We start from the raw sequence: 12,992 nt of genomic DNA, 5'->3' as shown, positions 1-12,992 counted from the left end.
GCGTGGCCCCGGCCTCTGAGCGCTGCCTGCAGCCGGCCTGGCCCTGGCACCGCCTGGAGCCCGCGCCCACTCCTCTGGGTGCTCCTGCGGGGGCCGCGGCCCTGGTGCAGGGGAGGGCAAAACCGCGGTCCCGGGCCGCCCACGGGGTGAACTTCCTTCCCGACCCACAGCGGCGCTGTGGGGTGGATCCTGGTAGAGGCCCCAGCCCCGGGCTTTGGTGGCAGCAGGCGCATTGGCGGGCTGAAGCCAGAGCTGCGTCACGGGCAGTTAGTTACACTTGCTCTGCGCGTCTGTTTGAGCAAGTTCGGGGTCTGAGTGTCACCCCTTGGGCACCCCCAGCCCCTAGTGATGCCCTGGAAGGCAGGGGTGGGTTTGTCTGCTCCTGAGTTAAGGATGAGGATGTCGAGGTGTCGGCTCAGGGGATGATCCTGCATTGCCTTTATTCCTGCGAGCAGCCCCCACCCCCAGGGCAGGGTTTCTAATAAGGCTGAAGTTGGTTCCTTTTTCAAAATTCATCTAGACTTAAAAAAGGTAGTTATTAATGAATTACACACTTTAAAAAGAGAGAATTTCATTAGCTATGCATATGTACTAATTAATATGTGAAATAATATCCCACATCAAGTACAGAGCTGTAAATAAAGGTCAGATTAAGACGTGATTATGGGGCAAAGTACTTTGTGGGCCACCCCAAACTTCTTGTCACTGAGAGGCTGTCCCAAAGAACCCCGACCACAGTCCTGCCGGTGCAAAGCGCGGTTTAGCTGTTCCAGGCTGCGTACTGACACCCCTGTGCCCACTGTACTAACTGTAATGGCTCGAATAAGGAAGTGGCTCTTGGGATGGGATTATGGCTAGAAGTCCTGTTTGGGCAACCCCACATCATACCTCTGTGGCACCGGGGCACTCTCCTGGACACATCTGACCAGAGTCTTGCCCTGTGCACAGCACAAATTGTTCATGCTAGGCTGTGAACTGGCAGCCCCCAATGCCTACCGTACTAAATACAGTAATGGCTTGAATAAATAATAGCTTGAATAAGGAACTGACTTCTGGTCTGAGGTTATGATTGGAAATCCTTTTTGGGACACTCCACCCCATGTCTCTGTGCCAACGGGGGATTCTGGCTATGCTTTGGCCATGCCAGGCTGCCAACTGACAGCACCCCAGCCACTGTTCTAAGTATAATGGCTCAAATAAGGAACTGGTTTCGGGCTTGGATTATGTCTGGAAATCTTTCTTGGGCCACCCTACACCATGCCTTTGTGGCACACGGGGACTCTCCTGGACATGTCTGGCAAGGGTCTTTCCTGGTTTGTGTATACCAGGCTGCCAACTGACAGCTCCCCCATGCCCGCTGTACTAAGTATATGGGCTCAAATAAGGAACCAGTTTTGGCTGGGTTTATGGTTAGAAATCTTTTTTGGGCCACCCCACACCATGCCTCTGTACCACCAGGGGACTCTCCTGAACACCTCTGACTAGATAGTCTCGCCTGGCCCAAAGTATGGCTTGGCCATGCCAGGCTGCCAGCTGCCAGCCCCTCCTCTCCTGCTTCCCACTGTACTGAGTATATGGGCTCAAATAAGGAATTAGCCTTTGGGCTGGGATTATGGAAGGAAATCTATTTTGGGCCACCCCACACCACGACTCTGTGGCACCAGGGGACTCTCTTGGACATACCTGACCAGAGTTTCACCTGACCTAAAATGCGTTTTTTTTTGTGCCAGCCTGCCAACTGACAGCCCCCCATACCCACTGTACTAAGTATAATGGCTCAAATAAGGAACTGGCTCTTGGGTTCAGATTATGTCTGGAAATCCAGGTTGGACCATTCCATGTCATGCCTCTGTGGCACTGGGGTACTCTCCTGGACATCTTTGACCTCAGTCTTTCCTGGCCCAAAGTGCAGTTAGGCCTTGCCAGGCTGCCAGCTGAAAGCCCCACAAGCTACTGTACTAAATATAATGACTTGAATAAGGAACAGTTTTGGGGCTGGGATTAGAGATGGAAATGCTTCTTGGACCACCCTACACCCAGAGATGTGGGGCAGAAAATTTTCCAGTGCCTTATTTTCTGTGCTAAATTTTCCATTTTAAAAAATTCATTGTTTCATAAAAATCATTAGTAACAATGAATGGATGCCAATACAATATTAGGCAAGCTGGGCAGTTTCAAAGTTGTAATTAATGTTTTTCAGGTGATTATCTTTAGGAAGTGTGTGAGAAAGAGTACCTCTATGTTTTATTGATTTGTAAACAGGAGAGTAAATACACTCACATAATAATCCAAGCCAAAAATCAAGTTATGAATTCACCTAATTGGCTGTGCAGGTCAAATAAAAACCAAAGCTAAAATTCTTATTTCATCTCAGACTGCAAGTGAAAGTAGAACCAAAACTGTGATTAATTTTTATTTCTTTTTCAGTTCAGCAAACATACAGAGCAGTGTCTCATTTCTTTTCTTGAGTTGGGGAAGTTGGAAGTGTTTGCATAAGATCTGTTAGTTTTTAGTGCTTTTGGTCTGAAGTAGTCATAATAATGCCTAATCAAAAAAACAACAATTGGTGTGTGGCATAATTACAGTGAAGTTCAAGCCACTGAAGGAAGGAAGTTGGTAGATGTAAATATTGCGGGCAGGAATATGCTAACAATGTAACAAAAATGAAGAAACATTTAATAACATGTAGAAACTGGCCTGAAAGAGTATAAGCCACATACAGAAAGCACAACGAAGTGGTGGAAAAACATCATCTGAGAAAAGTCTACTTTAGGAATCCTGTGTAAGTAAACAAATTAATATGTTAAACAACATAAATATAGACTAACATCTATATTGTTTTAAAACATTATACTTTTAAAAGTTGTTGATGCAACTGTGGGCTATTATTTATTTAAAATATTTGTATCCTGCTTTTCTGCTTGCACTAAGCACCCAAAGTAGCTTACGTTTAACAATAATTTTTAAAAAAATTACATAATTGATAAATAGTTACCTATTTCAACCCAGCCAAGTGAGCTTAGTCCTCTAGCCGATGGCAGAGGCCAGACTATATTTCTCTCTGGCTCTGCGGTCCCAGGGCAACTGAGCAGCAAGATGAGCAGCAGTGTTCTTTCTGGCAGGGAGGGGGGGAAGCAAGCTCCCTGCCACTTCTCCTCCTTCTGATAGATAAGGCCAGATCAGAATAGGCTAAAATATTTTTTTCCCCCTTTTGTTGCTGGAACTTGGTAGCTCAAGTGAAATAGTAGATTTGCAAAAAATGGAAAATGAAAATGTTGAGCTGCCAGGTCTGGGAGAAGAAGAAGCAGGATCCTTGCTTTCAAGATCACTGTCACCAGATGTGCAATCCACCATGAGTAGCTGTTCAAGATAGTCAAGCTTTGTATCAAGCTTTGTGGACAAAATGTCAAAAGAACATCAAGAAAAAGCAGAGGAGACATTAGCTTGAGCTATATTTGCAAGTGGTATACCTCTTTCCATAACGGAAAATCAATAGTGGAAGGAACACTAGAAACTAATTCACCCATCATATAAGTTACCACCACATTATTGCTTATCACATTCTGTCTTGGATAGAGAGTATGACTGAGTTCAAACAATGGTTATTTCAAAGGATTGGCCAAGCAGAATCACTGACTCTGATGTCAGATGGATGGACTGATATACAAGGAAATCCTTTATTGAACTTTATGTTAGCAACATCTAAGCCAATATTCCTGAAAGCAATTGCTACCAAATCTTCTCATCATACAGGTGTATGCAGGCTATGTCTTTTGTCAGAAGATTCAACCCATGAGCAAGACAGCCAGATACATTAAATGAGGATACTTTGCCTTTAATATTTGCCATGCAACTTTCATGTTACTCGCATTATCAGATACGAGGGCTTGTACCCTGGAGGGGCCTGCACTTGCTATCTCTTCACTCATAGCCAAATTACTGAGTTTGAGTTCAAGGAACATTCAGTTTGCTGGGTACCAGTTTCAGTGGCTATCAAGAAACTTGAAGGAGATACACAAAGCCTTTCAAAGGTTCCAGAGATATTCAGACAACTGAATGAAAATCTGATTGAGCTGTTACCTTCTTTACCTCTATCCAAAAAAGAAGTAAAAGTTTACTAAGAGATCTGAGTTTTGCTCTCATCCAGTTCATCTGGCAGCAAAACTTTTGGATCCTCAACATGGAGAACAACATTTATAAGAAGATGAATTATCTACTGCTCTCGATACAATTATGGAAATAACTAAGAACATCCCCAACATCGACAAAATAGCTGTGTTGACAGACGTTGCTGAGTACCGTACAAAAGAAAATCTTGGGAGCAGACACATCATTTGGCAGGCAGCAGAGAATATGTCTTCTCTCCTAAGGTGGAAGAGATACTGTAACACCTGACTGTTGTCCAGGTGTGCTCTAAGGATCCTAAGCAGTCCACCAACAGCAGTTTCTTGTGAACAGAACTGGAAGGCTTTCAGCTCAATCAAGACAAAAAAGAGGAATAGACTAACAAATGAATACACTGCTGAGCTTGTTTCTGTTGCTCAAAATCTCTTGCTTCTAGAGAATCAGTCAGAAGCACAATTTGTGAAGAAGATGCAGTGTGATGAGTAGACTCTTGCCCATAGACTCATTGGTAAAACCATCTTTTAGCGAAAGAGAATGTGGTTCAAGTAGTTTTGAATGAGATTTGCCTCAGTCTGATTGTGAAATGGAATTAATAAGTGTGAGTGATTCTACAGATAGTGACAGTGAAACTGGAGGTGCTGCAATGACTGCAGTGAAAGGGAGTTAAACTGTTGAAGTAGATGAGTGGACAACCATGGCATATCGTACACAGTTCTTTGGGTGTGCTAAAATTGGTGTGTCAACAGTTTTCAGTGCCTTGGGTTTTCTTCTTAAATTTAAACAAACAATGTAAGGGAAGTACATGCTGTTGTGTATTCTCTTTATGTTTTTACAAGTATTACAATAAAAATAATTTCTTTCCACATAAAACTTTGAATTTGTTCGGATATAACATTTAAACCACATTAAGTGTGCTGTATTCAATTTTGTTCCTAATCAAATACTTCAGTTCAAATACTTTTGTCTGTTAGGACATAAAATTAACATGGGGGTACTTTTTTAGTTTTGTTTACTAAATATAGGTGAAATAAACATGCTAAATCAGATCATGCTTTATTTGGGGCATTGGAAAATTTTCAAGAAAACCCACATCTCTGGTAGCTTTGAGCTTCTTTATTGCACTTGATGTTAAACTTGTAACACAAATGATTTCTAAGCCTAGTTTTATTTTCTGGATGTGTATGTAGATGAATATATTAAGTGCAGAGCTTAGTTGTTGATGCTGAGACTACTTTATACTGTTTTCTTAGAGAGGTTCTCTCACGTTGCTAGGACATGGATGAAGTGTCTGTAGCGTGAACATGTCATATCTTTTAAGATGTTCTACTTCAAAGTGGTCACATGCTGCGCAAACCACAGCATGCACCCGCAAGGGCCACATACTGCTTATGCACAAGGGTGAGCTACAGGTGCCTGATCCATTTGCCACGCAGATGCCCTTGTCACTGCAGTGCATCCCACACAGGCACCCTTGCCCCCACTGCTGTACTGCATAGGCAGTTCCTCATCCCATCCCTTCCTTTGCCTCCTCCACCACTGCACACACGCCCATGTGGGCACCCCTTCTGCCACTGCACTCTGCACCTGCACAGCTTAGATCCTCCCTGCACATCTCCCTGCACACTATTCCCATGTCCAAGGGCAGGAAGCAGCAGCTGGGGACAGAAAAGATTGCAGTGTGTTACATGTTTAGCAGTAACGGGAAAGAATTGTAAGGAAAAAGAACTGGAAGAATGTTACATTATAGATAGGTGAAGGACAAAGCCTTGGCTTGGATAAGCTAGTGGGGCTGGTCCTGCTTTGAGCAGGGGGTTGGATTAGATCTGACCAACTGAGGTCCCTCCCAACCCTCATTTTCTATAACCCAGCAGAGGAGGTGCCCAGGGGACTGCTGTCTGGGGAAGACAGCCGTAGGTGCCCTTGCCTGCCTCCTGTTTCTGCTCTGAACAAGATGTTATCGCAGTAGACCTTGTACATTGCAAGATCTTGTGTTCATCCAAGTTCTGCAAGTAAGAAAATAGGGTTTCTCTCTTAATGCCACACCTTCTTCTTCTTTATATATTTAGCTAATTATCTTCAAGAAAGCAGTTTCTTTATGGTTTATGCAATATTCATGGAAATAGTATTCTTAACTTTCCTGAAACCGCTGAGCCTGCCATAAGGTACATACATTATTTACCAATGTTGTGTGTTTTTTTAAATCATAGACAAGAAGAGCGTGTGGTTTCTGCTCTATGTAATGAGACAGGCTACGTGGACCTAAAATAGATCAGCACACTTGTGGGTTCTTAAAGCTTCTCACTGAAGACTTTTGAGTTGCAGAGAGAAGAAATGGATCTTGCAAATGAAGATGCAATGCCCAGCACTATGTTTGATTGGGATTATCTTCTCTGGGAAGTTCGTTTATTTTTAGTAGCAGCTGGCTTTTTCCTCTACTTAGGAGTGTTTCTTTTGTCACACTTGTTGTCCTCCTGGATCAGTGTCACTTACCGTAACTTTTCATCAAAGGAGAAAGTCTTCTGGAACATAAAAGTCACACGTGGTGTTTTTGGACTTCAAAGTTGGGTTTCTGGCTTGTGGGCCTTACTCATAGATCCCGTTTTTCAAGCTGACAAAGTATATTCACAGCAGAAATGGAGCTGGTTTACCTGTTTAATAGCGTCTGGATTCTTCTTGCTTGAAAATGTAGTTGTTCATCTATCTAACTTGATTTTCAAGACATTTGGTGTATTTGTAGTAGTGCATCATTTCCTTGCTTTTGTTGGCTTGCTTGGTCTGATACTTAACACCAAGTCTGGACACTACCTACCCTTGATGGGCATGCTACTTGAGATGAGTACTCCGACCACCTGCATCTCCTGGCTGCTTTTAAAGGTAAGATTTGATCATTCCCTTGTGTTCATTAGTTAAAATAGAAGTTGCCCTTGTAATCCAGATGTTGCCTGTTCCCCTTATACAAATCCACAAGCAAAGAAATACTAGCCTCCAAATCGGAAGATTACTTCTAGGATTGAGAGAGAGTTTTTCTTTGAAATTGGAAGTGAATCAAACCATATTGAATTTAAGTCTCTGAAAAGTAGTTTAATAGGGCCAAAGTCAGCAAGTATTAAATCCCTGCAAGTAAGGCACTACAATACGTAATTTGCAGGCACCAGGCTGCTGGAGTTAAATCCAGAATCTGGAGTTAGGTGTCCCGATTTCCTTTGCAATGCGTGAAGAGAGAGAGGTGCCTCAGAGTGGCAATTCCAAAAGCTCACTTTTAAGTGGCTAGTTCTAGGTAGAGATGTAAAATTTCCAGAAATGTTGAAGCCATTTTTTCCCAAATTTTTTTGGAAAAATTGAAATATATCCAATACTTATTTTCTTACCACCCTTTGCAGATATAAATTCACTTCGCTACTTTAAGAACATAAAATGTATTATGTATAACTTGGTTTGCTCATAAAATTATTGTGTTTGGTATATTTATTAAATTTAGAAGTATAGTTTATTCAGACAGTAATTACAAATTTACTAATTGAATTTACTTTAAAATGTTTTTAATTTTTGTTACAAATGGAGCTACAGGCTGCTGAACTCTAAGGAACTCTTAGTTTTTGCCAGTTTAGGAGAGGCAGGAAAAAATTAAAGTTGAAAAGGTAAAAAAGTGTCAACATTATAGTAAAACAGAGAAAGTTAATGTGTATTCGGAACTTAGTCTCCTCCACAGTGTTAAGCAGATACAGAAAGCACTGATTTTTAGAGAAAAAGCTGAGAAAAGGGAAAAAGAACTCCAAGACTCATTGATAAAAATTTGCTACATGAAACTTTATCTAATCAGTCCCATTTTCTGAGCTACCACTATCAGCAGTTTCTGATTCTTCTGATCCTTCATTTTTATCATCTTAATGGACTTCTGAAAACTGAAGATTTTCCCAGATTGAGACAAGCTTCTCTACTCTTTCACATGTTAGTTTATTTCTTAATTTGGTGTGAGTATTCCCAAACATAGACCAGTTTCTTTCACATGCTGCAGAAGATGGAGGAATCTGAAGCAGGCAAGAAGCAAGAAGAGTCAGAGGCGGTTTCGTGCAAAGGCCTTGCCACCCTTTTGCAGGACAGATATGCTTGGCAGAATTCCAGACTGCACTTCTGGACCAAATACCTGAAGATGTTCTGTAATCTGCAACATTTGAAAATACCTTTCCAACATCAAGTCCTAAGTGTGTTGCTTGTTTTGTAATCCAGTCAGATCACTAACATTTCTGCCTTTGAATCTTGGATCCAAGAGATTTGCAGCAGCATGGTCAATTATTTTCAGGTGTCATCTTGTCTACAAATGAAGCTATTGGGAGTCTTTTGTATACAGTTGGTTGCAATATTTGGTTACTTGAGGCTGTTGATTGGGCCACCTTTGTGATGCTGGTGTTATAGAAGAAGGTACAGCAGCAGCAGTAGGAGGACTTCTGGATCAAGAATGTTGGAAAGAGCTACTTGCACTTCCATCATCATGATCTACCTCCTCCTCACTTACAGCCATGAAGGATTTTTTTAATGTCTGCAGGACATTCCTTACATAAAAGGATGTGTTTGGTCACCCTAGTAGAATTTGGAAACACACATTTCATTTGACAGTATTTGCAAGTCATATTTTTTTTCTCAGAATAACTTGCAGTGTGGAGATGCTTCCATATGCTAGAAGTTGGTTACACAATTTTGCTGAGGGAGAAAAAGATGCATGTAATTTAGTGGCTAGCTTGTGTATATAAACACTGAGTTACAGCATGTACACATTTATAATGGATGGAGGAGAGGCCTCCTCAGAGTTAACTGTGAACAGCTTTCCTGCCCCACAGGCCTCCCCTCACTGCTAAGGTTGGGTGATTTGTCACAAAACAGATTAATAGGAATTCAATTATGAATTACATAGGTTATGAAAATATACTAACGCAGCTAAAAATATAGTTTAATATACTGAATTCAGAGAAATTTAAATCCTTACCTTTCAATAAAGAAGTATACTTTCTTTTAGCTCCTTTGTGCTGCTTCTGTACTTCTGTGGATCTCAAGATCACAGGGCCAGGAGGAGGGAGGTTCCCTCCAACTCCAAGGGTAGCAATACATGAACACCTTGTCTTAAACATTTTATTCATCATTTTAAAAGAAAACATTTCATAAGAGGTTTTTTAAATTTTTCCAAAAACTTGACATTTTTTCAATTTTTTGGAAAACAAAAAATGCCCTCCGGGGAAAAAATGGAAGAAAAAAGGTTTTTTTCCCCAAAAGGTCTTTTTTTTTTCTCCAGGCCTTCACAGCTCTACTTCTATGCAGGTCCTTAATTGGAATTATGAGCCATAGTTATTACCTGCATTGTAAGTGTTTGGTAGGTTGTCTACTGACAAGAGGCAAAAGGTCTACAGTCTGATCACATGCACTTTACATGCTAAAGCATTAGAATAAATGGTTATCCCATTGTCTATCTGGCTACCTGTGATTGTGCAAGATGGATTTTCACGTAAACTGCCTGGGGAGAGGAGTTTGGCATGTAGCCCGGCAGTAGGCTGTCTTGGATTTACTGAGTTCTTCAAGTTTATCTCCAGTCCATTCCACATATTTATACATGGGTTGCTCTAGTAAACTTTTTCTGATTTGATTTAAATTTCTTTGTTTCACTGAGACATGGGAATTGGATTTATGTCCTTGGGAAAATTACAGCTTTTAGTAAATGAGTTTTCTTATCTCCCTTCACCATTTTGGCCTCTTGCTTGTCACCTCTGTTTCTTTTCACCTTGTTTTACAGTTTTCTCTTTATTTTTACAACTCCTCCAACAAACATAACACAAATATATCTACTATAGGAAAACTGTAGTACATTTAGTGATGTCAGTTACTACTGTTACTACTAACATTCTTAATCTGAACCTATATTAATAATGATACATATTTTAAGGCTTTATATATAATGTTTCTCTTCAGACCTTTTGCTCTATTTTTAATTTGAAAAATGAGGCTGTAAAATGAACCTGCTGAAAGAGGAGGAAGTAATTCCCGTTTGTATCATAACCTGGTGATTAGAGGACATGCCCAGGAAGTGGAAGATTTATATTCTAGACTGTCCACAGCCTGAGGGAGTTCAAACACTTTCCACCCCTCCTGTTGACTCACTGTGAAAAGATAGGGCATGGTTCAGGGGAGCTAAAAGACAGAGCATGCTCAAGTATGATAACCACTATCTAGCCTAGCAGTTAAGGGGTATCCTGTGTTAGGATTATGTTCTATTTACTACTTTAGCATTTTCCATTAGAACAGTCACAGGAACTTATCTGTTGCCACTGCCACCCCAGCCGCTGCTGTTGCTTCTGCCACCTAGGGCACAGACGCTGGTAATTACACCCCTGCTTCTGCTTTATGAAGACCATGTGCATTGTTGTCTTGAAGCAGCAATCTCATTTCTTGTCTCTGTGTTTTCCAGGCTGGCTATTCTCATACCATTTTCTGGAAGGCAAATGAGTGGCTAGTGATCCATCTGTTTCACTGCCGTATGATGCTTACTTATCACATGTGGTGGGTGTGTATTTCCAATTGGAATGATGTGGTGGAAAACCTTGGACTTCTGTATTTTATTGTCTTATTCCTGGGATTAGTTTCTGTGTCAATTATTTTTAACCCTTACTTGATGTATAAAAGGACGATGCATGTTGTCAGTCCAACTGACTGGAACTTTCCACATGCAGAAGTGAAAACTGGACAGTCTGGAAAGCTGAATGGTGAAACAATCCAAAAGAAGAGGATATAATAGTGAAACAGCTGGCTGTTAGCTTAGAAGCAAAATAACACCAGAAGAATATAATGCAAATAGAGCTGCACTGATACATCAGTCCGATATCCATATCAGCTGATATACCTCCTTAAAAATTGGCTATTGGTATCGGCCCCCAAGAACTCCATTGGTGCTCCCCTAAATGCAAATTTTTTTAATCAGTTCAAAAAAAGAAAATTAGTTACAATAACTCAGTGCACATGTTGATTAGTCTTTAACTTGCTATCAGAATCCCATATTCGTATATCAGAAGAGTTGAAAAGTATAGCTTTTTTATGTATATACATATACACACACCAAAAATCTTAGACTACTTTATCAGGTTTTATGCTGACAATCTTTTACAAATTGAATGTTGTTGCTCCATTCTGTAATAAAAGGCAGTGAAAATTATATAAAGTCTTCTAGCATTTTTCATTGTAGGATTATCCAAGTATTTTCTGAATACCTAATTAAGCCACACCACATCTCTTTAAGGAAGATTAAAATTAAGACCATTTCAGGATCACGGAAGAAGCTGATATTGAAAACTAACTTTTATTTCTGACATTGAAACTCGGTCTGGAATACAAAATACCTGTTGTACTCTAACCAGTAGACTACTCCATACTGACGTGATGGATAGTCCATCACCATGAAGTCTTTAAATCGAGACTGGATGCCTTTCTAAAAGGTTTGCTATAAAAGCTTAGATGAGTTATGGGTTTGATGCAGAAACTACTGTCAGGGTGTGTCCAGACGAGCAAGAGGCATGTGCAGGAATGAAAAAAATATTCCCTACACTGCAAACTTGCAGTGCACAGAGAAAATTAGACCCCTGGATATCCAGAGGTCTAAAAAACCTGAAGTTTATAAAAGCTAGGCAGGGTATGGTGGATGCACGCTCAGAAATGTTGTCCTGTGTTATTCAGGAGGTCTGTGGGGTTGTCTACACCACAGTAGTAGCCTGTCCTGACTGGGCTCTTCCTTAGCTCATCCTGCCCATTTGCACCCATGAGCACTCTACACTGTCTCTTATACATGAGAATGAGCTCTCAAGAACAGCCAACGGAGACGGATCTGAAGTGTCTTCACTGGTGTACCTCTTGGTTAGGACTGCCTGTAGGAATGGGTGGATATTTACATTAGAAAGTATGAAAATTTACTGAGATTCTATTTCTAGCAGTGGTATCTCCAGGTTGGTATTGGGTCACATTGATTGGGCGGCATGGCACTCTTGACTCCTGTCAAATACATACAGAAATTAAATCTTACAACTATCAATCATGTATGTTTCATCATCACAAAAGGTCATTATAAAAATGTTCCTCATGAACCAAAATATGTGGTCCAAATACAAATCTTGGATACCAAACCTCACAGCCAGAGGAGTTTATGATGGGAACTTGGAAGTAGGTAGCTGGGGGATGGTGGGGTCCCTGGAGGGATCTTAAAAAAACCTCATGATTTCTTGAGACCAGAAGACTGGAGAAGTTGCAGAAGCCTCAGCGCAGAAAATAAATAGTATCAAGAGTGGGCAGAATACACATTTAGATATGTATGTGATATTTTTGGAAAAGTTTGCTTGGTCTTAACTTTTGTATTTGGGGGAGGGACTGGGATTAGGAGAATTCTGGAGGTGCAAAAATATATTGTGGATTCTGAATGGGGTTAGGGAGCTGGAGAACAATCTCCTTGGAGTCACATTACTTTGTTCAAAGACAGAATATTTATAGGACAAAATACAGATTTTGTTCATATTTGGAGTATTGCCTAGTTTAGCCATCCCACTTTGTGAAGAATGTGAAGAAACTGGAGAGGGTTCCCCATGTAAGGCAGACTTAAGGAAGCACTGAAGCTCCCGATAGGGAGTAGGGCAGAGGAGGCATTAGAGCCCCCTAGAGGAGCCTGGGGTAAAGGAGGCAGCTCCACAGCCCCCTTCTCCTCAGAAGAATATAGCTTTTGAAAGAAAAAAACCAAAAAAAGGAAAATTAAAGAGAGAGAGGGAGATTGGGGCAGCAAGGTCGAATGGACCAGAGCCGACGGAGCCCGCTCGGACGTGGGTCCCCCCCACCTGAAGCAGGCATCG

The 12,992-nt window shown here is 41.1% G+C and overlaps 1 protein-coding gene and 1 long non-coding RNA gene across 6 annotated transcripts in view; one reads left to right on the top strand and one right to left on the bottom strand.

The window, feature by feature from the left end:
• Positions 1-11,037, top strand: part of LOC109300024 (protein CLN8-like) — a 16,530-nt gene extending 5,493 nt beyond the window's left edge. For 2 of the 5 annotated variants that reach the window (XM_019520615.1, XM_019520616.1), the window contains exons 2-3: positions 6,333-6,999; positions 10,577-11,037. In XM_019520615.1, the coding sequence (XP_019376160.1) occupies positions 6,457-6,999; positions 10,577-10,900 (867 nt within the window). In that variant the 5' untranslated portion in view covers positions 6,333-6,456 and the 3' untranslated portion in view covers positions 10,901-11,037. Of the gene's footprint in view, positions 1-4,825; positions 4,860-5,155; positions 6,135-6,332; positions 7,000-10,576 lie in introns of those variants that run through there. The other 3 variants (XM_019520613.1, XM_019520614.1, XM_019520612.1) reach the window with 3 other exon arrangements.
• LOC109300027 overlaps positions 1-12,712 on the bottom strand; it is a 40,955-nt gene extending 28,243 nt beyond the window's left edge. The window contains exon 1 of the long non-coding RNA XR_002098098.1: positions 11,974-12,712. This is a non-coding gene — a long non-coding RNA (uncharacterized LOC109300027). The remainder of the gene's footprint in view (positions 1-11,973) is intronic.
• Between the last annotated feature and the right edge of the window lie 280 nt (positions 12,713-12,992).

Source organism: Gavialis gangeticus, unplaced genomic scaffold (genome assembly GCF_001723915.1).
Source record: "Gavialis gangeticus isolate Ggan-Ray unplaced genomic scaffold, GavGan_comp1, whole genome shotgun sequence".
Taxonomy (NCBI): Eukaryota; Metazoa; Chordata; order Crocodylia; family Gavialidae; genus Gavialis; species Gavialis gangeticus.
Note: the sequence above shows the minus strand (reverse complement) of the source record. Positions and strands in the feature narration are given on the sequence as shown.